Source organism: Scyliorhinus torazame, chromosome 10, assembly GCF_047496885.1.
Source record: "Scyliorhinus torazame isolate Kashiwa2021f chromosome 10, sScyTor2.1, whole genome shotgun sequence".
NCBI classification, from domain to species: domain Eukaryota; kingdom Metazoa; phylum Chordata; class Chondrichthyes; order Carcharhiniformes; family Scyliorhinidae; genus Scyliorhinus; species Scyliorhinus torazame.
This window is the reverse complement of record NC_092716.1, coordinates 218,756,204-218,780,810: the sequence shown is the minus strand read 5'-3', so window position 1 is coordinate 218,780,810 and position 24,607 is coordinate 218,756,204. Positions and strand designations below refer to the sequence as shown.

Sequence of the window (24,607 nt, the reverse complement as noted above, 5' to 3'; positions counted from 1 at the left end):
TATCTTCTTGTTGGTACACACTGTTGTTTTTGTGTGTCGGAGGGAGTGAATGTTTGTGGCTGGGGTGCTAATCAAGCTGGCTGCTTTGTCCTAGATGTTATCAAGCGTTTGAGTGTTGTTGGAGCCGCATTCATCCAGGCAAGTGGAAAGTATGCCATGCAGATGATAGGCTTTGGGGAGTCAGGAGGTCAGTTCCTCGCTGCAGGAATCCTGGTCTCTGACCTGCTCTTGTAGCCACAGTATTTATATGGCTAGTCCAGTTCAGTTTCAAGTTGATGGTAACCCCCAGGATGTTGACAGTGGGGGCTTCAGCAATGGTAATACTATGGAACGTCAAGAGGAGATGGTTAGATTTCTGCTTGTGCAGAGGTTTGCCTCTGATTTCAGCAGTGCTGCTGAGAGTAATTTTGTATTATAAGTGGGCCACATGACACCAGACATAACATGACAGGAAGGATCAGTGATTCAAAAATCAGGTCGTCGGTGTGTTATTACATAGAATTACATAGAATTACATAGAACATACAGTACAGAAGGAGGCCATTCGGCCCATCGAGTCTGCACCGACCCACATTAATCCCTCACTTCCACCTTATCCCCGCAACCCAATAACCCCTCCCAACCCTTATGGACACTACGGGTAATTTATCATGGCCAATCCACCTAACCTGCACGTCTTTGGACTGTGGGAGGAAACCGGAGCACCCGGAGGAAACCCACGCGGACACGGGGAGAACGTGCAAACTCCGCACAGACAGTGCCCCAGCGGGGAATTGAACCTGGGACCCTGGCGCTGTGAAGCCACAGTGCTAATCACTTGTGCTACCGTGCTGCCCCTTATGGAGTTATGGAGAAATGATAGTTATTGTAAATTATGTGAACTATTATACAACCACTGTACAGTGTTCAACAGACAATTACAATGATAGATATCGATACGTTTCACACAAAGGGTAATACAGCTGCCATATGTATGAAGGATTAGATGTACAGTTGTTTTACTGCTGAAGAGCAATTCCAATAACAACAAAAATAGAGGCACTTTACCAAGGGAAAGAAGAAAACTGACCATGAGCCGACGGAAGCGAAATCCAATTGCTTCTACATTGGACTGTGATGCTGTGTAACCATCATAAAACCATTAAGAATAGCCATCGTATTTTCAAAACTGAAAAACACTTCCAAAAATAACTATTTATTGGGCGCGATCTAACGGCAGCATCACACCTGACTTGGGATACAATGTAGCTGGTAAATCTCCTGTGAGTCCTCTCGCGAGATTTACCCGGCTCGCTATGCCTCGCAAGATCTAACGACATCTCGCGAGGCATCATGACCTGGATCCCGCCCACTATGGGCCGGGACTACATTTGCATATTCAAGTGTACAGTAAGGCCTGGGTGATCCCGAGTGAGCGCCGGTTAGTACTGGTCCCCACAAACGTTGACCAGCTGTACCGGCACTTGGGGGAGGTCTCCCAGGTAATTGGAGGCCCCTGGGTGGTCGGGCTCTGCCAGCCTGACACTACAAACCTGGCACTACGGTCTCAGCAGGGCATTCCTCACCGAGGCCCCGTAACGCAGTCAAACAGGATGAATGTCAATCTGCAAATCCTTCCAACATGCCTAATAGCAGGCGGTAAGAGTGGGACAGATTCCAGCTCAGCCACGCTTGATGTGGAGTGACTCCCCTCAAGGTATAAGCCTCTGCCGATAGACTAGCGGCCTGATCCTGAAAAAAGCCTACATTAGTGCACCACTAGGAGTGGGAAGAGAATCTGATTGGAAAATGTAAGTCAGCTGATTTCTGAAATGTCTTATGCACTGCGCTTAAGTTTACCAGCAACTGTCACCTTAGAGTTGTTCCATTTTGTTTTGCACTTGACTGTATGTATATATTTTACCCCCAGTTCCATGGAAATCGATGACCTGCCAACTCTTGACATACTTGTCAGTGAAATCGAAGTACTCAAAGAACACCTTTCCCAAGTTAAATCCCCCGTGGTCCTGTGCCATAATGATCTACTGTGCAAGAATATAATCTACATTGAAACACAAGGTAGAGTTAAAATGATTAAATAACAATAATAATACTTGTATTTATATTGTGCCTTAATATGTCAAACAGTCTCGAAATGCTGCACATGCTGAATTATTTTTGAAGAACTATGACCAGCCAAATTATTTTAAAGCCAGACTTGACATGTTTTAAAGTTTAAATTTCACGAAACAGAAATATAAACAGATGAACGTGGGATCTGTTATAGAAAGAAAAGGGAAAGATGAGCTGTGAAGCACAGTTTTGCTGTATTTGGCTGCCACTTTGGCTCCACACCTCTGCTGTGGGCTGCACTAGATGCCACCTTGGGTACGGCATTCGTGGGATGGCAAGGAGCATGTTCCAGAAGTAGGCAGAGTAGGTAGATCATGATGGTAATTAGTGGACAATGCTTATTTGACACCAGTGCTTCTTGAAGCCTAGCTCTCCACTAAAACCCTGTCTTATTACTGTACATGTGTTCAGCAGCAGTAAGGGATCCACGCCCAGCTCACCTCCACCTTCCCCAACCCTCAATCGCCAACCAATGCTATTTAAAGGAGCAATCAACCATTTTCAAGCTTAATGCTGATTAATTTACACTGAGCTTGTGGAAGTGTTTGGTTGGTTGTATTGTTATTTAAAGTTGCTGAGTCTTCAGGGAGTGGTGTGGCACAGGCTGAAGGACTTGATCCTGACTTCACAGATTCTGATCCCGATAAGGGTTTAGCAGTTTGTATTCCAACTTGTCCAACAGCACGAAAGGGAAAATGAGAAGAGGCAACACAATGAAGAACTAGCTGCTGGAAGAGGTGGTGGGGAGCGGGGGGAACAATCTCAACAGCTGGGCATGTCCATCAAAGATGTTCAAGGAGCATTTTTCCTCCTTGAGCTTTGGCGATGTATTACTTTTGAAGGAGATTCTCGGTGGAATCTGCCACCTGCTGCAGCCACATCTGGAGCCTCAGAGAAATGCATCACCAGTGGCTGTAAGGTTGACCGTGTCTATGAATGATTATGGCAGATCCCGCGGCCAAGTTCTGATGCCAGCATCAAAAGCGTCACGAGCCATTCACCCCTTCCTAGGGAGCCAGTACGGCACCGGAGTGGTGTCCGCTGTCCGGCGCTCGAAAATTGGCGGGCCAAGGCCGGCGCGAGTCCGCGCATGCGTGCCATGGCCAGCACGAGTCCACGCATGCGCGCCACGGCCAGCGCAAGTCCATGCATGCGCGTGGGTTCCCGCCTCCATGCCTGCCCGGCCCGGGCAATACGGCAGATCCCTACAGGGACCCGGCGCGGAGGAACACAGGCCTTCCACAGAATTAGCCCACCCGCCGATCGATAGGCCCGATCGCGGGCCAGGCCACTGTGGAGGCACCCCCGGATTCAGATCCCCCCCGCCCCCCCCACCAGGACGGTCCCTGCAGCCAGAACTCCGAGGTCCCGCCAGGTGGGACCATACGTAACCCACAGCGGCGGCGACCTCGCTGGCGCCGGAGAATCTGTTCGGGGTGCTGACTCTGAGATGTGCCGTTCTCAGGGAGGTGGGCCTCAGGGGAGCTGGTAGCTGCCGTCGCCATTCCAGAGGGTAACACTGAGGTAGCACCCAATGCCCCTCCTCCCAGCTGTCGCCTATAGGGCCCTGGGGTTCACCTCAGGATGGAGGGGCAGCTGGATCACGCCCCGGCTGCACCAACGTCATCTGGCTCTGCCAGCCCTGGTTTGCAGCATGATGTCGACACCCTCTGTGGTGCTCCTCACTGACTGGGGCATGCACCGGCGCAATCCAGCAATACCCAACTGTGACTGCGACATGCTCCACAGCGCCTTGGCTATGCCCACCTGAGACTCAGACATGCTCCAAAACACCTTATCAAGGTCCACCTGGGATTGGGACACGTTTTCCAGCAACTGGGACATATTGTCGAGGCCCTTAACCATGACCGTCACCGTCTGAGCCACGCCCTGGACACCTCCACTAATGCTGCCGACATCATGCACCAGGCTCTCCACTGCGGTCGGCACCTTAGCAGTGTTAGCCTCAGTGCCACGCATTACCATCACTATCTCCTGCGCCCATAGCCTGTGGGACTCCTCAAATCAGCTATGGACCTGATGGAGTGTCGCTGACATCCCCTCTGAATATCAAAGTTGCACCCTAGCATTTGCAACAGCTCTGGATAAACCTGATCTTGAGGGTCAGCATCTGATTGGGACCCTGCTGGGTCCTGTGATCCTGCAGATATCCAACTTTTGTCTCACCTGGGAGTTCCCGCCTCCACCTGATGTGCATCAGCAGCTGTGTGGTGCTCACCAGATTGTGCCCCAGAAGCCTGACCACTAACATTTCCCAACAAGGTGCGTGTATCTGCGTTGGTGGAGGATGGGGATGATAGCTGTGATGCAACTATTATAGTGGCATCCTCGGGGCTCTCTTCTGAGGTGTTTTCCTGGGAGGCTGGAGAGGGGGGTCACCTGGGATGGTCTGACGGTTGGTTGGAGGACCTGTGGGAGAAAGGACATGTGGTCAGTGGGAGGGATGGGTCAGTCACTAAGACTGACTTTTGAGTGAGCATCGACTAGAATGAGAAAGTGTACCATTCAAACAATCCGGCATATTCAACACGTACCCATTGCCAGGTCTCTTCTGGCCGTTTCCATGGATGCAAGGGGGCTAATGGCGGCAGATTCTGCACTTTTACACAGACTGCTTGTGAGGAAACACTAAAAATACAATGAATACACAACACCCCCCACTCATTTTTTATTTCTTTAAAGAGGCTCAAGATCTGGAGTGAAAACTGTTCTGTGCAATAAGAGAGCTACACGCCAGTTTTCAGTCTGAGTCTGATACTTTGCCAAATTCTGGTAAGGTTCCACACAAAGTGATTAAACGGGAAAACTGTCAGTATTGAGCTCCATTACAGAAAGAGAAAATAACCTGCATGTAAATGATACCTTTCACACTCTTCAATTCACAGCCAATGGATTACTTTTGAAATGTCGTTCATAGGTGAACGCAGACACAAAGTTGCTCACAGCAAGAAGTGACACTAAGAGCAGTCAGCTTTTGGTCACATTGGTCGAAAGGCACACATCGACATGGATCACTGGGGAAATTCCTTGCTCTTCTTCATAGAGGGAACCAGTGGATCTTTTACATCCACTTCAATAAACAAATGGGGTTTGGGTTTAACATTTTACCTGAGAGGTAGCACCTTCAGAAAAACAGCACCTGCTCAGAACTGTACCGCAGTGTCAGCCTTAATTTTGTACATAAATCCTCAAGGAGAGCTGTGAACCTACAACCATCTAACCCAAGGGAAATTGCTCCCAAGACAGCATCTTAATTCTCATGAATACATTTTTTGGAGCAACTTGAGCCCAAGCTAACATAGAACATAGAATATGCAGTACAGAAGGAGGCCATTTGGCCATCGAGTCTGCATACCCACTTAAGCCTTCACTTCCAACCTATCCCCTTAACCCAATAATCCCTCCCAATCTTTTTGGACACTAAGGGCAATTTAGCATGGCCAATCCACCTAACCTGCACGTCTTTGGACTGTGGGGGAAACCGGAGCACCCGGAGGAAACCCACACACACACGAGGAGAACATGCAGACTCCGCACAGACAGTGACCCAGCGGGGAATCAAACCTGGGACCCTGGCGCTGTAAAGCCACAGTGCTATCCACTTGTGCTACTGTGCTGCCCACTGCCACCCCTTCCACCCTGCCAAGCTCTTGCACCTTAGTACCAAACTGGAGACCCTACCCTCTCCAGTAAGTTGCTAATATGTGCATATCATCACTGCTTCAAGGAATCTGTCCCAAAGTGATCTGATTAGTTGGTAGCTTTGCCTGTGGACTCCCAGTCTTTGTTTACACATAATATTTTATCTGAACAGACAGCAATGTAACAAAGAATACTGGAAGATAGATTACTCATGCATTTAAATTCCCATCATAATCAGCTATTAGGGATTATGTTTCCTTCTCTGTTTCTTGACCCATAATTTACTTATTGCCCTGTGAATCATGCATGTCAGTTTCTATATATTTCAGTGTATTAATTAAAGGGAACCTGCTGAAGTAAGCTTACTTGTCGAGACTTTTGAACATATCTTGGGATTGACTGCATCTCGTGGATATGTATTTTCCGTTACACTCAGAATAACTTTGCATACATCCTGCATTGTCGTCAGAGATGATTGGATTGAAAGGGAATTAGTATCTGAAAGTTCCACAACAATTTTCCCACTTTGCACAAAGGAGGTGCAATTTCCAAGACCTGTGAAGGCTGCGCTGCAACAGGAGTTCAGCTCATTGCTCCAGACGGATCTGTGACCAAGATCTACAGCCTCATTCCCTGGAGTCTCAGAGGACTTTTACCAAACCATTCCTATTTAGGGAAAAGTCACCAGTGCCTCTTTTGCCCAGGCAACTCAGGTTATCCATTTTGACAGTGGACCCAGACAGATGACTGAGAGGGTCACGCATGAGTAGTTTGCGGATTCTTTATTTCAAATTCTCTCCCCATTAAGTGTCTGCGCTCTTTCACCAACCCTTCTATGGTCTCAGTTAGCTCCCTGTTCCTCACAGCCTGCTATCATATCAACACAAAACAACCAAACACCAAGCAGTCCCCACATCAAATAATCCAATGATTCTGCATCTATTTACAAAAACATTACTTGCTTATTTATTAATAAGCACATCTCATGCAACCATGTAACTTTTTCTCTGCCCTTTTCTGGCATTTCTTCTCTTCCATGAGATGCAACTGGCTACCGCAACATATTGGGTCCCTTAGGCACCTCAGGAGCTGGGACGGACAAGGGGCAGGCAGTGTCCTGCCAGCATCAGAAACATCAGCTAACCCCAGGATTTCTGATGAAGACAACCTCCGGGTTTGACAACCGGTATAAAGCCCACCCTGACTCAATTATGCTGCCAAGTTGAATGGCACAGGAACTTCAGGGCAGTTTTTCAATCTCATCCAGGACAGTAGTGAGGTTGCTGCAGTTGACTTTAGCACCGAGGCTAGGAAGTGGAACAAAATCAGTCAAGGTTTTCACTACCGATTGGTATGATGTAAGATTTAATGGGGGAGGATATGATTGCACTCTCTATGGTTAAAACACTTGCTGTCAAACCTCACAAATTAACTAAAGCCACTGACTGCTGTAGTCAAAAGATTCACAGCACCGTGGAACTGTATCTTGATTTGAGTCAACAAATGGATGGGAAAAAATGGAAAGGAAATCGAAAAAGAAAAGTCATTACTTTGAAAAATCTACACATGTTTTTAGGCTGCCAAAAATATGAAGTAAAGTTTTATTGTAAGTTACTGATTAATCAATAACTGATAAATGGTCACTGTTTTTCAGGACTTGTAAAATTCATTGATTATGAATACAGTGGTTACAATTACCAAGCATTTGATATCGGAAACCACTTTAATGAATTTGCAGGTGAGTCACAGATGACCAATTTGAACACAGTTATCATTTTATACCAGGCCTCGCTCTGGTCCTGTGAAATTTAATGGAATTATGCATAGATACAGGACAATATCCCAGTCATTCTTACATACAACTTGCACAGTGCAACCAATGTCCTTTGCCTTCTTTTACTTGTGGGTGGCACCCCCAAGTTAGTTATCTACGTTGGAGAGGGTACATAGCTAGCATTCCACCTCACTACACCTGGATGATAAGTCTTCATCCTGCTCTCAGACTATCACAGGAAGATTCAGGAAAGACCCTAGCACTCACAATTGTTAATTTAAAAGGTAAAAATGGGCAGCATGGTGGCACAGTGGTTAGCACAGCAGCCTCATGGCACCAAAGTCCCAGGCTCGATCCCAGCTCTGGGTCACTGTCCGTATGGAGTTTGTGCATTCCCCCCGTGTTTGCATGGGTTTCAGCCCCACAACCCAAAGATGTGCAGGGTAGGTGGATTGGCCATGCTAAATTGTCCCTTAATTGGAAAAAATTAATTGGGTACTCTAAAAAAAAATTTTAAGGTAAAAATGGACATAGTTGACAGAGATCCTGCTCGGTCGGCTTAGACAGACACAAGAAAACACACCCTTTTAGCCTTAATCACCTCCATTTATATTTCTGCCCATGAAATCTTTGTCAATCTCCGCATATCACTGGCCCCCTATCCAGCCACACTGCCCCATGACCCCCCCCCCCCCACAACAGTATAAATCTGACCCCATTTCCAGTTCTCTCCAGTTTTGACAAAGAGCCATCCAGACTCGAAACATTTGCTCCCTTCTCCCCCCACAGATACTGTCAGACCTGCTGAGATTGCCCAGTATTTTCTGTGTTTGTTGTACAAGAAAACACACACTGTCTCCTGTAATTCTATTTTATTTGGTTATTTGTGAGGGACATGAAGAATCCAGCACGAGTTTGTAGAGTGAAAAAGAAAGTATCTTTATTTACAACAATATGTACAATGTACCAGTAGTTCACTGCTGGTTCCCTCTCTAGCCACTACCACACTGGCTCTATGTATACAGCTGCACTGCTCCAGCCTCCCTCACTGGGGAAGCTCATATTCCTCAAGGATCATGGGGTAACCAATTGTCCTTAACCAATAGGATCCGGGCAGGTTATAACGGTATTACAATCTTCAAAATAAATCACACAAAATGTGACTCAGACTCACAGCTGGGCTCTTGGTACCCGCACAAGTGAGGGAAGCTGAGCAGGCTATGATCACTCGGTGTGGATGCCTTCTCTCTGAGCTCCGAGCTCAGGGTTCCTTCTCCGCGATGGTTGTCGTTGATGATGTGTTCTGATGTTCCTTCTTTTATCCAGGTTCTGGTAGTGTTGAGACATGATACACACATGCAACTGGCATGTTCTATTGTCTCATCAAGAAATAAACAGGATACATGTGTCTTGGCCAGGGTGATTTAATGAAGATCCATTGTCCTCTGAAACACGCATGTCTGACCAGCTATTAGCCAATTATGGAATCTAATGGCCTCTTTGTTTGTCGTTCTTCCTGTCGCAAAGTTGATCTCTACTGTCTCGAAGTTAGTTACATATTCCTGGCCTGGTCTTTTCTCCTTTTGTGTTAACATGGTAAATACTGTAATTGGGCAATCATAAAGGCCCGTTCAGCAATAATAAGTTTCCGTGCTGACTTGAATTGTCTGCCAGACAGCCAATATCGATTTTGACCAGGACCCTTTTGGTAGTTCCAGTTTGGGGTCTCAGTGACTTTTTCCCTCTGTCAGCTTGTCCTCCATCCCACAATGTTGTTACAATGGAGCTGAGTGGAGCTAAAATTAAGCAAGGTGAGACTAGAAATCCAGGAAGCAAGACATTTGGAAGGGGAAATTTAGCTCCTTGTGCTGAACAGCGTAGTAAAATAGCACTTGTTTTATAAAGTTGTATGTATCTGTAAATCAGTCAATCACAACTTATAAAATATATTGCATGATTCCATTTCATTTGCTCCAGAAATTGCTACCAGTAAAATTCAACTTGCGAACTTGTTGGGCGAAATGTTCCCGAAAAATGACAAAGTATCATTTCGCGTGTGAAAGCCAGCACGATTCCCGTTGTCTCAAATGGCACGGAACTGATCGCGATCTTCCCATATGTTGGACAATAAATGAATCCCTGCATGAAACACGCTGAGCTGGAGTCCCCTGATTCATCTGACCTGAGTCTCAGCCGGGCACTGCTAACAAGGGAGAGCTGCATTTAAGCGCTCCCTTCGCATTCACTCCCAGTCCAGCCCAGTCTACTCCCCGATTCCTGGAGGGAGACCTGAACAGGCTTCTGAAGGCCATGGAGGAGAGTGGGGGGCACCCTGTCCCCCTGTGTGGGTAGAAGACCCCAGAGTAGCATGTCTAATCTCACCTGTGATGTGGTGGCTGATGCAGTCAGTGCCAGCAACCTGACAAGGAGGTCCGTCAACTTACTCTGCAAGAAAATGAATAACCTCCAACGAGCTGCAAGGGTGAATTCTCATCTGTCTCCTCCTGGCACCAGTCCTGACTGTCACCTGGAATGTCACCATTAATCCACTCACTGCCACCGAGCAACCTCCCAATATCCAACTTCCCAGCATCTTCCTCAGAACTCCCTGGCACCCCTCATCAGCTCCCCGCCCTGTCTCAGCATGGTGCCCACATATGCCACTTGCTGGAGACCCCAACCCACCATGCATCCGGCTCACAATGTCCTCTTTGTGTCCCCGAAAGAGAAGATAGCCCATAATAAAATGGAGAGGGAGAAGACAGGCAGGGGAATGACCAAGTTATGACACCTCACCACCTATGAGGAAAGGGCGATGGAGATCGCAGGGGAGGACCAGGAGCGAGCTGCGACTGACTGCGAGGTCGTCCTGTGCCAGAGAAGTAAGGATACACTGCACCTTCATCCATATGACCTGTCTCAAGTGAGCTGTCAGTTGCCTAGACCCTTGACCTTCCCATTTACTGATCCCATGTCTTTTGTCTTGCAGGATGACCATCTGATGAGGCTGGATTATTTGGAGTCACAGCGCCCCCCCCCTGCAATTGTCAACAGCACTTCAGAGGAGAGCTACGAGGAATACAGCAAAGAGGTGTCACATCCATCACCACCCACCAGCGCAGAGATACACCTCGGTGGACCATCTTAGCAGACAAGCTTCAGAGTCACTATCTGGTGATGCATATCTGGTGGAGGCAGGAATGTCCAAGGAATCGGGCAGTCGGATGGCTGCTGGATGCCAGGAAACAGCTCGCCCCCAGCCAGATTCAATGCATCTGGGAAGATTTCTCCCTGAGCTGGAGGAGATGCAAAGGCAGAACCGGGAAATTCACAAGGGCTGTCAGCAACATTCCTACAACTACAATGCAACTGGAGGAGTCTCAAAGCCCTCAGTCGCAATAGATGTTGCCGTCATTGCGTGGCATCCAGGCCAACACTGAAAGGGTGGCCACTGTGGTGGAAAGCCTGGGGCAGGACGTACGAACCCTGAATGGTGGAGTACAAGAATTGGCTTAGTTCCTGAGGACCATGGCTGAGGGGCTACGACACCATGGTGCAGACAATGGCAGGCCTCCAGGACTGGCAGTGCCAGGAGATTCAGAGGCTTGGGGGGCTCACTCCAGCTGCCTCTCCATCCCATAGAGTAATCCAGGGGCCCAAGAGAACTCCGAGGAAGCGTTGTAGCCCATCCTGGATTCTTTCACCAAGGAGACTCTGGCAGTCTGCAGCCCTTCTGAATCATACCTTCCTGACACAGGCATATTGCAGGGACAACGGGCAGAACAGGGTGACATAGCAACGCCAGTGACACCCGAAGGTCAGCCTGGTGCCTCAAGCTTCAGGCCCTCCAGAGGATGCCCACCAAGGACATCTCAGGCTGCAGGGCGCTTAAAAGCAGCAGGCCACCTCCACCTCTGCTGTGCATCCCGAGGTAACACCTAGATATATCGCTAGATCTCATAAGATTAAGAGGTTTTAGGAGCACAGAGTGGGCATGCGTGAAGTCAGAAACTGTTAGTAAGGCAGTAGGTAATGTAGCACTGTAACTATTCACCACATGAAAGAATTGCACACCTCAAAGCTGCAATACCTCTGTGTTTGACTCCTATCACACAGAGAGGATATATCTCCCCATCTGAACTCCAGCTCTCGCAGACTCTCCCAAGCAATCCCAACAGTTAGGCCCCAGGAGACCCACAGTGACAGGCATCCTGGAATCACTGCTTCTTCACTTAATAAACTAATGGCCCCTTTCCCCACTTGGAGCAGTGGGACAAAAATATATACCACCGACCCTCACTCAGACATGAGCTCGTGAGTCAGTGTGCAATCAGCAGACAGACATGACTCAGCCGTAAGCCGAACCTGAGGAGCATCACAGCTTATCTCACAGTGAGTCATCATCACCCTCCTGCCTTGACAAGTGACTCATTCATACTGCCAATCCAGGCCAATCACCCTGGTGTGATGTCAAAGAGACCTTTGGAGGGAGGAGGCAAGGGGGCTGGGGGGGTGGGTAAGATTTGCAGGCGGGAGAAATGGTTGGGGTGGGGGGTGGGATGTGGAGTCGCTGGACACCGAGCCTCCTAATCTGAGAATCTGGATGTTCATCAGGACCACCTGGCCCTCCTGGCTTGCCGCACCCTGGCTGTCACCTGTCCTCCATCGTACAGGTCCTGCTCGGGCTCGCCCTCTGCTCCCTCCTGGTCCTTCTGCTCATCGGAGTAAGCGGCATGTTCCTCCTCATCAGCCATGACCTCAATGGGTAGTCCGTGTCCCCCACCATTGATCACAGCAGCCTGGGGTAGTCCTTGAAGATACTGGGGATATCTACGAGCCCCAGGATGTAGCTATCATGCATGCTTCCTGGGTAGCGTCCACATACATGCATGATGTTGAGGCGGTGGAGATTCAGGGAGTGGAACCCTTTTCAGTTGATGGCTCCCACCCAAATCAAGAGCCCCCCATCCCCCAGGCCATTTGGGAGCCAAAATCTGGGAGATTCTGGTCAGCTCTCTGGCACTCAGCCTGAAAAATTCAACAGTGGCTACGAGAAGGTCACCATTCAATAACTCTTGCAGTCCAATGTCTGAGTTCAGCCAACTACTTGGATGGAATAAAAACCTCTCAAGCAAGCCACAGAGCTCTGTCATTATGGAGAATGAAAAACCCCATTCATAAAAAACTGAGATAAACCAGGCCTCAGGTGTGCCCTTGAGAGTTAATGGGACATGAAATGCAGTGTAAACAAACAATCTCCATAGGTTCTATGAAGCAGCTGGTTAAACCACTGCGGCTTGTTAAAGTTAATGGGGTGTGAAATGGAATATAAACAAGCAAAGTACAAAGGGATAAAAGCAGGCACACTGCAGCAGTCAAACCACAGAGCCTAGTGAAATTTCAAGGGGTGCAAAATGCCTCGCCAAGAAACATACTGCAGAATTGTTCTGTCCTTTGAGAGGATTTTATGACAGACAGGCTGCAGCTGTGCTGTGTGCTGTGAAGGGGTGTTAAACATGAACGAAAGCAGGCTTCACAGAGCCACCGCGACCCTTATCCCGGGGCCTGGGGGTAACCCCTGATCTGGCCCCCTCCAGCCCAGCTTGACCCCCCGTTTTAAAGACCAGTAGTAATTAGTACCTGCGTGACATCCCTCTGGTGAGCAGGATGATTCCGCGAGGCCGGATGATCTGACTTTATTCTTGCTAATGAGATTACAATGGATCCGAATGCATGCTCATCAGGGTCTCACTCTTTCTGGACGAGATCTGGATCACGCCAGCATGAAGGGCCCAGGCAGATCGCAAACTGATTTGCGCCCAGCGGAAAATCATCCTCTTTGCATATTGTTACTCTTGTGACAGGAACCAATGTAACATAATTAGTATTTAATACCAAAACCAGGACTGGAAGAAATTAACTCAGCATTAAAAGTGTAATTTTTAGTTTTTAATTAAAATGTTGTTGTTTATTTTACTTGTTTGATTAGTAGAAATCAACTTTTATTATCTCATACACTGCCCTGCAGCAGAGCTTATCACTTAAATAAATGTAATAATCTCTGATGGACAAAATTTATTGTGCCAGGTTTTATGGCTGCCTTTATTGCCGCTCATTTATTTCTGAATAGTAAAATGTTTGTTGCATTGTAAATCCTGAATCACTAACATTCAAGGAACAGAACTATTGGTAAGTGTTGCTTTGTATCCTATATAAAAGGAGTAATCAAAAGATCAACCCAGCTTCTTGCAGATCTATCCAGAGTACAGAGAAGGCATGCCCAGAACCAGTGGCACAGAAAGACTTGAAGGCACACTTGCTAATTCATCATTACAGATGGAAAGAGTCCTAAGGCAGGCTACAATCAGTCACTTGTGCCTGCTCCATCACATGCATAGCCATTCTTGTCTCTCCTCACTCAATAAAGTGGTCCGACATGTGATCTACACCTTTTCCCAACTACCTCAGATGTAACACATTCTTCTGCTGTTTCCCTGTTGTTAAATTGTATGCTGCATGCTTTTTTTATCATCCAATTGCTTAATTCTCCGGTGGAAGAAGGAGGTGTGGTAGCCTACTACTTGTTGTCAATGTGCCTGTTCCATCGCATTGGAACAGGCACATTGACTAGATGTTAATTGTGTCTCTTGAGATGGGGGTTGTCCATCAACTTCCTGTGCTGGGCCAACACACTTTGCAACATATTACAAGTGTTAGCAGAGTGATTAAATGGGATGGATATGGTGTCTTTCTGAGAGACAGCTCCATGATACATGTCAATTCCTGCCATTCCTTTGATACTGGACATTCCATCAGCATGTCTTTGAGCAGACTGTTGGGCAGAAGTGCGGATGGCAAAGTTCTGCAGTATAGCTCATTATAGCTCTCGTCACCCTATCCCCCAACATATTGAAATTAGATAAGAAAGGCAATTTTATGTGGGATTTAAGGTATCAATGGCGTCAGCAAGAATATCGATCAGAGGAATTACAGTTGTGTTTTGAATTTCATCATTGTGATTTGGCAGGTGACCCTCAGTTAACCAGTCTTCCACAATGGTCCAGTTCGGTGATTAATCATCATTACTCTAATAATGATAGTGGATTCCTCTAAGGGTGGCCTTAGACTTTTCAGGATCCTTGGCACACATCCAGGGAGTAATTTGTTCGAAAATGTTGATCAGGGAAGTTACCCCCCCAAGCATGTATACAATGCAGAGGGTTGTCACTGGGCAACTATTTCGGTATAACATTGGAAACAACGGCACAGAGTATGTAAAGTAGTAAACCTCTCACCATTCATCTAAGAGGGAGTCTATTTCAAGCATATTTTTTAGTCTAATCTAAGGGAAGCTGTTCATTTCTTTGACTTACCCGGGATCCTGTTATCGGGTTGAAAATTGAAATATTTTTAATGGATAGTAATGGATGACACAGCTGTCATTTTTAACACGATAATGAATATGACCTCAATAGAAATTATGCAATGGTTGTCCATTTAACAGCATTGTTTTCCCCTCCACTCTTTCAACGACTAACATGATAATTTATGGAAGGTATTATAATGAATGAAGACAGCATTGTTATGACATACAATTCACTGATGTGGCATCCAGAAGTTTTCTCCTGTAATTAATCATGAATCATTAATCATGCAGTCATTATCTTCTATTTTATTTTTAATTATTATAAGTATGTATGATAGCTGAGCTTTATGAATAGTGACAGTGATTGCCAGAGTTATGAGGTTTTTTTTTAGTGTTATTAACCGTTTGGCCTCGACAGCCTACTTGCGTTCAATGAAAAGAAACCAGACTGCTTTCTAAAACAACAACTGAGGCTAGAGAGTGCAAAACTGTCACCTCTACAGTCAAATGCAATGTGAATTGTTTAGAAAAATATGATAAAGTGAGCCTGTTGATAGCTACATTTATAGACCACATGTGTGGTCCCCAGATTGGTGGTTTACGACCAGCTGGACTCATTCTTGTCAGTTCTGTGAATCAGACAAATCAATGCTCATACTGGGGATCATGTTAAGTCTGAAATAACCTTAACCCTGACAGGGCTTGCAATGGAAAACGTTTGTCTTGTTGCAAACAGAAATCATCACAAGTTAATGTGCCAATTCCTTCGTTTGGTGAAAATATTATCGTCCAGTTATACTGTTTAGGTATTAAGTGGTGTTACTTTGTTGAGGTGGAGATCTCAGGGTCGTTTTGCAGGACGCTACCCGGGGTGAAAAGAGTGGGAGAAGAACCAAGGAACAGAGGTTAGGTAAAGTCTCACGTAGGTTTTACTGAGCATGGAGAAGAACAGGGTGATTGAACTAGATAGATAATTCTGCAAGTGTCACAAAAATAACAAGGAAGACCACATACACAACATCCCAGCTTGTTAGGAGACACAAGAGAGAACATTACATTGTGCTAAAGAGAATGCTGAATCACAAACAATGCAGAGTACAAACTTTATGCTCCAAGTAGCGCAATCATATTTTTAGCTTAAAATAGTATCAATTTTGTGTCTTATGTTCCACAGACAAGCAAACACACCCACAGTATAATAGAGTAAATAAAGTGTGGTGAATGGTGATACGGATACTCTGATAATTTTGGAAATGGCATACATTTGTGCAATGAAAACGCTGCCAGAAATTATTATATTTTAATGGTATTTACTGTGTTGACACCATTTCCATCTTTTCTGCTGGAAGCGCACAACTTAGGCTCCCTGGTATAAGCTGAGTGTTCAGGTTCATTAAGCTGTGCCTTTCAATAAAAAGGTATCGAAAGGGCGAGTCAGCAACATTCAGGTGCAATTTAAAAGAAAATAACTTTACTGCTTTTTTTATTACGTGGTCGACCCTGTTGAAGGAACCTTTAGGCAGGCGTTTGGGAAACTGTTTGTTGGGAAGCTATCTGTTTCAATGATGACTGTTGCTGTTGGAATCCCTATTTATTTACGCTATCCGGACAAAGCAAAGGAGGAGGAGGGATACAAAGCAAACTGGTTTATGTGAAAGGAGGAATTTACTTCTCCAATATTACTCTCCAAATCGCACATGCAAACAATGTATGCAGAGGCTGTCGTTGTATGTGTTGCAAGCTGACCTGGAACCAGACTTTAGGAAAAGTGTGGTCCTGCCAATGGCTGTCAAACTCACAGCAGTCCTGGACTTTATTGCCGCAGATACATTTCAGGCTTCAACTGGTGTATTAAGCAAATAACTGATGCATTAGTTGTGAAAGCAAGCTACTTTATCTCCTGCCCCGTAGACATTTGGCAAGAGTAGGAGAGAGTCCTGGATTTCCCAAATTACATGCTATCATTGAATGCACAAATGTCGTTCTGTGTAGCCCTGGCCACAATACAGACATGATCCGCAAAGGCTGCAACTCCAGCAGTCGCTCTGCCCTCAGACCTTTGCGAAAATATTTTAAACGTTTGACAGAGAAACATAGGGAGGGATTCTCCATTCAGCGAGGCAGGAATTGCGAAGCATAATTGGGCGGAGAATCGCGAGTCAGCCAAAAATAGAGGCCGGTGCCACGCGCCGCATGGAAGGCCATGCTCCCGTGCCTCGACAGCGGCGTGAATGCGTTCCATGCATTCCATGCGGTGGGGGAGTGGGTGGGTTGGGGTGGTGGGCATGTGGGGGGTGGTGGGGCTCTTGAGGGGTGGTGGGGGTGAGGTGAGGTGGGGGGGGGGTGGATGCCACACATGCTGTAGGGACACCACAATCCATCAGGGTCTGGTGGATAAGCACAAATAAAAGGATAAGCATCTATGACCGGAAGTCATCCCAGTTCATCAATGTCTTTCTGAAGTTCAGGTTTTTAGTTTGGTGCTTCTTCCCTCCAGGCTTGAGACGGAAAGGTTGTCTCTGCAGAGGCAGGATAATTTCAGGTTCACAACAAAGGATATGCCAGGCACTCACTGCTTTCAGGATAATAGAGCAGCTCTTTTACTTCAGCAAGCAGGGGTGGGAGAGAGAGATAGAGAGTGGATTCCTTCTCCTTCCAAGGTCTAAACACTTCTTCCAAGTTCTCTCAGAAAGCATCATGCAGGAACCAATCGCTGACTATTGTCAGAATACTGTCCCTGGCCAACTCACCAGTTGCCAGTTAACCAATCAAACAACACCCTCCAAACCGGGTTCCAAAGGTCCACTTGGTGTCAAGGAGTCTAGCTTCTCTATTCCAAAACACAAAGCCTGGGAACACCGTGTCCTGCCGAGCAGGCTGTTTCAACTTTGAATCTCCTGCTTAAAGACTCATCCTGATAATGGACCCACGGATCAAAATAATAAAATAGAATAAAATAAATGGGAACAAAGGAAATAAACAGGAAAGACTCTTACAACATTGATTTATCAGCATTAGAGCAGCCCTGGGATTTGAGGAGCATTGCAAAATGGGATGAGCAATAGCAATATTGAGAGACGCCTTTGGGATTGGGAGGGTTATGATGGTGACACTGGTGTCTCATATCACTGCATAGAAAAGTTCTGGGACCATTGAGACAGATCATTGGAATCTTGTATTCTAGATCTGGGAACAATGAGGAGGGATGTCCTGGGGTCTGGTAGATTTTCTTATGGCTCTGAGATCTGCAATGCCTCAAAATACAGCCAGGGATGTGTGAACTCTGGGGAAGGATTGTGGGATCCAGAAATTCGGGAAGACAGTTCTAAGGAAAAAGATTGTGGCATCCAGATGATCTGGGAGCCTTGATGTGGCCAAATCAAGACTTTAATTGGGTGTTGCCAGGCTTGAGGGGGAGTCGGACTAAAATGCCCATGGACTTTTTCAGACCATTAGCTTCCTATGCCACTTGCTTCTCAGCTTTCCTTTCTCTCCCATCCAATGCTCTTTTGACAACCAACCCCTTGAAACCCGTCCCTGTTGTCAGTTCTCATTTCGAATCATCTAGTGTACGTTTCAAGGCTTCAATAAACTTTGATTTCCATAAACAAGCAAAAAATACCTCATAAAGATGCTTAATAGTTCACTGCTTTGTTCCATAAATGGAAATATTCTGGAAAATAGAAAGTCAGAGAGATCTGGGTGTGCAGTTCCACAGATCTTTGAAAGTGGCAACACAAGTGGACAAGGTAGTCAAGAAAGCATATGGAATGCTTGCCTTCATTGGACAGGATATTGAGTACAAAAACTGGCAAGTTATGCTACAGTTGTATAGAACCTTGGTAAGGCAGCACTATTGTGCACAATTCTGGCCGCCACATTGCCAGAAGGATGTGGAGGCTTTGGAGAGGGTGCAGAGGAAGTTTACCAGGATGTTGCCTGATCTGGGGAGTGTTTGCTATGCAGAGAGGCTGAATAGACTTGAACTGTTTTCATTGGCATGATGGAGGTTGAGGGGTGACCTGATGGAAGTCTACAAGATTCTGAGGGGCATAGATAGAGTGGATGGGCAGGCACTCTTTCACACGGTGGAGGGGGCAGTCACCAGGGGACATAGGTTTAAGGTCCTTAGGGCAAGGTTTAGAGGAGATGTGCGAGGCAGGATTTTTATGCAGTGTGGTTGAGTGCCTGAAAGGCGTTGCCAGGGGAGGTTGTGGAAGCAGATATATTAACGGTGTTCAAAAGGCATCTTGACAAATACATGGATAGGATGGGCATAGAAGGATATGGCACAAGGAAGTGCTGAGGGTTTTGGCCAAGGTTGGTATCATGACCAGTACAGGCTTGGAGGGCCAAAGGGCCTGTTCATGTGCTATATTGTTCCTTGTTCTTTGTTTTAAGTTTCCCAGCTGTTGTACTAGAAAATAATATGTTTTCTCTCAGAAGAGATTTTTTTCTTTGGATGCAAAACAAAGATGGGGTGGCATGGTGGCACTGTGGTTAGCACTGCTGCCTCAGAGCGCCAGGGACCTGGGTTCAATTCTGGCCTTAAGTGTCTGTATGGAGTTTGCACTTTCTCCCCGTGTCTGCGTGGGTTTCCTCTGGGTGCTCCGGTTTCCTCCCACAGTTCAAAGTAAATGTGCAGGTTAGGTGGATTGGCCATGGTAAATTGTCCCTTAGTACTCAAACGTTAGAAGGGGAGTGGGCCTTGGTAGCGTGCTATTTCAGAGGGTCGGTATAGATTCAATGGGCCAAATGGCCTCCTTCTGCACTGCCAGGATTCTATGATTCTATGGTGAGAGCAGCTTACTTTCTTTGTCACAGTTATTATCCAACGAGGTTGAACCCATTAATTCAATAATATATTTCAGGTAAGTTTAAATTTCTGGGCGAAGGTAACTTAACCCCTGTTCAGCATTTCCACTGAGAGAAACAGAAAAACCCACGGTGGAGACCAGCTTTCCCAACAGCAGCTAAGGAGACTACAAGTTGGAGCCTTTGATCATGATTGTTAATGTAATAATAATAATAATCGCTTATTGTCACAAGTAGGCTTCAATGAAGTTACTGTGAAAAGTCCCTAGTTGTTGGCTAACGTTCTAAAGACTAAAATTGTTCAGTCCGAATTTTTTTTTGAAAGGCGGAGTTGTTATCATTTTAAATGTGACGTGACGACAAAATAACTCTTGGGCAATTCATCCTCCGGTTTGTTCTGAATTCTTTTTGGACAAAGCAAAGAAACTTACAGATTCTCACAGGAAGAGGAGGTGCAGCCCTCTGCTTCAACTTAGAAATCTACTGATGCATGAAAAGTGCATATGCTCAGGATGCACAGATTGTATGTTGGGAAATTCTGCAATCTGCACATTTTCAGCATACGTAGATATGGGTAACAACCGTTAACTTTCTACTGCAAGAAAATATTCACTGGGAGAAAAGTAAAAACATTCAGTATGTATATAGAGTCACGTTATTTTTGAATTTTTTTTAGTGAAACTTTAATTTCTGCTACTCTGGAGAAATTTGGTAGCTGCAATTGTTTCTCACAAAGCATGTTCAGCGATTCTGGCAGTTCCATTTTTTTCCTTTTTGTTATTGCTCAGCTCCTGTGACTGGCTGTTCCAGATTGGTGGATTTCTTAAATCAATAAAAGTTTGTCACTGATTGTTCTTTTTAGTTACTTTTGATTCGCATGTCCTCTTCTTGTTCAGCTTTAATTTTAATAACATTGAAACAATGAATGATATATGGCTGGAAGAGAAATAAACCTGTCAATTACACAAGTGTTGAAGGTTTCAAATGTCACAATGATTGGTCTGCAGTACAAAAGGACATCAGTAACTTTATAAAGGGGCACCATTAGAAGAAATAAAAGGTTGAAATTGACACAGCGGGCACAATTCTCCGGCGGTACGATTCCCGTCAGGTGGGTCGGTGCAATCCAGATGGCAGCCCACCCAAATGTTTTTGGAGATTGAGGTGATTTGCGCTGTGATTGAGGTGTGCGGGACCTAAAGACGCTGGCAGCCCCGACTTTAAGACAACCCTGCGGAGCTCCACCCCCCACAAACTGCCAGCATCAGGCCCTTGCCCAATCATTGGTACCAGCGACCGCTCCCCTCCCCCAACCCACAGCTGAGTGATTCCCTGCTATGGCGTCAGCAAAAGCCAGGGCCCCTTCAGGCCCCACCTGCAGGCCATGCTCCTTGGTAGTGCCAACCTGATACTTCCCCCTGGCATTGTTTGGCACTGCCAGGGGGCAGGGCCAAGGCACTGTCCAGTCATGTCCCTGCAATGGCCTGTGAGTCCCCACTCCGGCATGGTCATCACTTCTGCTCTCTATTTTTGGAGGCTAGTAGTGATTCCCACCAGCTTCACATTGCGCCAGCAGGTGGAGAATTGCAGGAGCCATGTGAATTCAGCTTAAAGCTGGTTCTGCATATTTAAATTAGAATTAAACTAGAATACTTTGCCGGCCGGTGGTGGGAGAATAACAAAACGAGATCTTGCAGGGGCAAACTGCATTAAGGCCCTCTCGTGAGAGTCTCCGACCAGAAAGCAGCACGGTAGCATTGTGGATAGCACAATTGCTTCACAGCTCCAGGGTCCCAGGTTCGATTCCGGCTTGGGTCACTGTCTGTGCGGAGTCTGCACATCTTCCCCGTGTGTGCGTGGGTTTCCTCCGGGTGCTCTGGTTTCCTCCCACAGTCCAAAGATGTGCAGGTTAGGTGGATTGGCCATGGTAAATTGCCCTTAGTCTCCAAAATTGCCCTTAGTGTTGGGTGGGGTTGCTGGGTTATGGGAATAGGGTGGAGGTGTTGACCTTGGGTAGGGTGCTCTTTCCAAGAGCCGGTGCAGACTCAATGGGCTGAATGGCCTCCTTCTGCACTGTAAATTCTATGAAAGCAATTTGTGCCTCCGTGAGCGGGGCCAGAGAATAGTCCCCATTAGGGGCAATTTAACCAGAACACATTGGGCACGTTTAATGAGCGTTTCTCGGCGGCTGCAGTGTTGAAAAACACCCCTCTTTTAAATGGACTTTGTCAATTTGCTTTGGCCTAGGGGACTTTCTCAAAGCCAAGGAATCATTTTCCACTGGTGAGCGCAGCAGGAAAGGCTCCTTGCCGATCAGGGCACCATTTTGTCTGGCTGCCCTGCCATCCTCCCACTTTCACCATCCCCATCTCAGGGAGGCCATGGGAACACGCCCTCACCCCCTCCACCTGGTAAGGGCCCCAGGCCCTATCGCTGGCAGTGCCACCCTAGCACCCATTCAACCTGGCACTGTCACCCTAGCACCCATTGTCTTTGTACTGTGTGGATTATTAGTTCCACTGACCACATTTCTCTGTCTGTGCACCGTTTGCACTTTTGAAGTTACAACTTACATTACATTGGAACTTCCTCCTATTGAATTGATGACGTTGTGCACAGTCTGTTTATTCCAATGCACAATACATCAAATATTATTACATGGCTACGCACATGCCATCTGAGAGGGAGCATTGCATGGAGCTCGAAACTGGGAGCTGAATTCTCCATCTCGCGACGCTGGAAATCGCGATCGGATGGGGAATCGGGGGCGAGATTCTCCACTCCCGCACCGGTTGGGAGAATCGCCTGGGCCGCCAAAATTTCCCGGGACGCCGGTCCGACGCCCTCCCGCAATTCTCCCAAGCGGCGGGAATGGCCCCGTCGAGCTCCGCGGGCTGCAGGCCGGAGAATCGCCGGAGACACCCAAAATGGCGATTCTCCGGCAACCCCGCTATTCTCAGGCCCGGATGGGCCGAGCGGCCAGGCCAAAACGGCGGGTTCCCCCCGGCGCCGTCCACACCTGGTCGCTGCCGTCGGGAACAGCGCGGGAACGCTGGGGGGGGCGCCAGTGAGGGCATGCAAAACTGGCATTCGCGTGCATTTAAATGCGATTAGTAACTTCAAAACTTCATGCACCGTGCTTCCGCAATGCTCCTCCCCACTCAGACAGAAGTCTCGCGGACTCAAATTACTACATGTAATTACTACTGGACGCCATCGCTGCAGAAGAGGAGCGTGTGGCTAAAAGAAACACTGGAAAACTGTCAGGCTTGCTGGAGGATGGCTGCCCGGGCCAAGCAGTAGCGTGGAGCGACGTGGTGTGGTGTCCATGGACTTGGGATGTCCCCTCGGGATCAGGGTGGCCTGGCTCAGACCGACATTGCTGCTGCTGTCTTTCAAACGCACTCCTTTGATGCTACTTACAGGTTCCTGGATGTTCTTGCCAGTTAACATGTTGCCTGTGTCCTTTGAATACGCAGGAAGCCTCTGGTCATCTGGCAGCCACCCAGGCGACCTCTCTGGTCACCCTCATACCCCAGCTGTATCATCAAGGCGATTAGCATGGTTAAGCTCAATCAGGGGCCCATGAGGTGCTGGCACTCCACAGAAGTGCTGCCCCACTGCAGGGATCAGCAGAGATCACTCTGACCACAGGCCAAGTGCACCGTGGCCTTTGGAGCCCTCCCAGGTTCTCTGTCCCTCTCATGGCAGAGGCCTTTCTAGTGACCGCCACCCCTCCGGATCACCAGCTGCCTCTCCTGGTGAGGCTGGCAGCGCTGACTGCCTCTGCCATCACCTCCCAGGTGGTGTTCAGAAGGGCAGGTTTGAGTCTGCGGCCCATCCTGGGGAAGAGGGTGACCCTCCTCTCCTCACTGGCATGCAACTGTGGGTTCATCTGGCATTCCCAACCTCTGGGGGCATGCCTTCTGAGAGCCACCTTGGCAGCTGCAATGAGTGCGGTAAGTGGAGCGCTTAAAAACAACTCCAGCTGCCAGGCTCTTTCACGCTAACTCTGGCTCCAGCGGTTCAAACACCCACTTGGACGGAAATTTGCTCTGTACTTGCGTCGCCAGAGTGCTGGTCCAATAGCACGCCCTGATTCTCTTACTGAATAGCACTCCCAACAGGAACACAAACCACACACAATTCAGTCCCGCGTCAACAATTAGGGCACAATTTAGAGGGCTTGTTACGCCCAACTTGGTGTCAGACAAAGCCGTTGAATCTCGCAAGAGGTTTCTCGCAAGACTTGAGCCGATCAAAACATCTCGTGAGGTTTAACAGAGTCTCGTGAGACGACATGATCTGGGTCTCGCCCTCACTGGGCGTGATCAAGATCAGGATCTGGCTCATTTAAATATGCATTCATGAGAACGTCCTGGAGCCCAGTAACTAAAGCTGCACCTGGGAGACCACGGCAAAGAGCCATTTCGTACTGGTTTCCACAAATATGGACCAGTCATAATGGCACCTGAGGGGGTCTGCCAGGCCATTGGAGACCCCACATGGTCAGGGACAGGACATGGTGGTACCGAAGCACTCCCTTTGTCACCTAGACACCTTGACATTGCTAGCCTGGCGTCATTGGGGGCCTTACCAGGTGGAGGGAGGTGGAAGGGGTGTTCCTGGGGGTTTCCCTGAGGTTGGGGGGGGGGAAGTGAGATGGGGGGTTAGAAAACGGGAGGTGGGCATTGAAAGGGGGCGGGGGGATCAGAATAGCCAGACAAAATGGCTCCTGGATCTGCAAGGAGCCTTTCCTGCTGGGCTCGCCAGGACAGAGAGAAATTCCCCGAGACCAAAAATAACGGCAAATTGCCTTTAAATAGCGGGGTGTTTCTTGGCACTACAACCATCAAGAAACACCTCACTGAACGTGC

General features: G+C 47.4%; 1 protein-coding gene across 2 annotated transcripts in view; it reads left to right on the top strand.

The window, feature by feature from the left end:
• Positions 1–24,607, top strand: part of LOC140384582 (ethanolamine kinase 1-like) — a 605,708-nt gene that overhangs the window by 331,448 nt on the left and 249,653 nt on the right. For both annotated transcript variants that reach the window (XM_072466412.1, XM_072466413.1), the window contains 2 exons: positions 1,910–2,058; positions 7,430–7,513. In XM_072466412.1, coding sequence (XP_072322513.1) covers positions 1,910–2,058; positions 7,430–7,513 — 233 coding nt within the window. The remainder of the gene's footprint in view (positions 1–1,909; positions 2,059–7,429; positions 7,514–24,607) is intronic.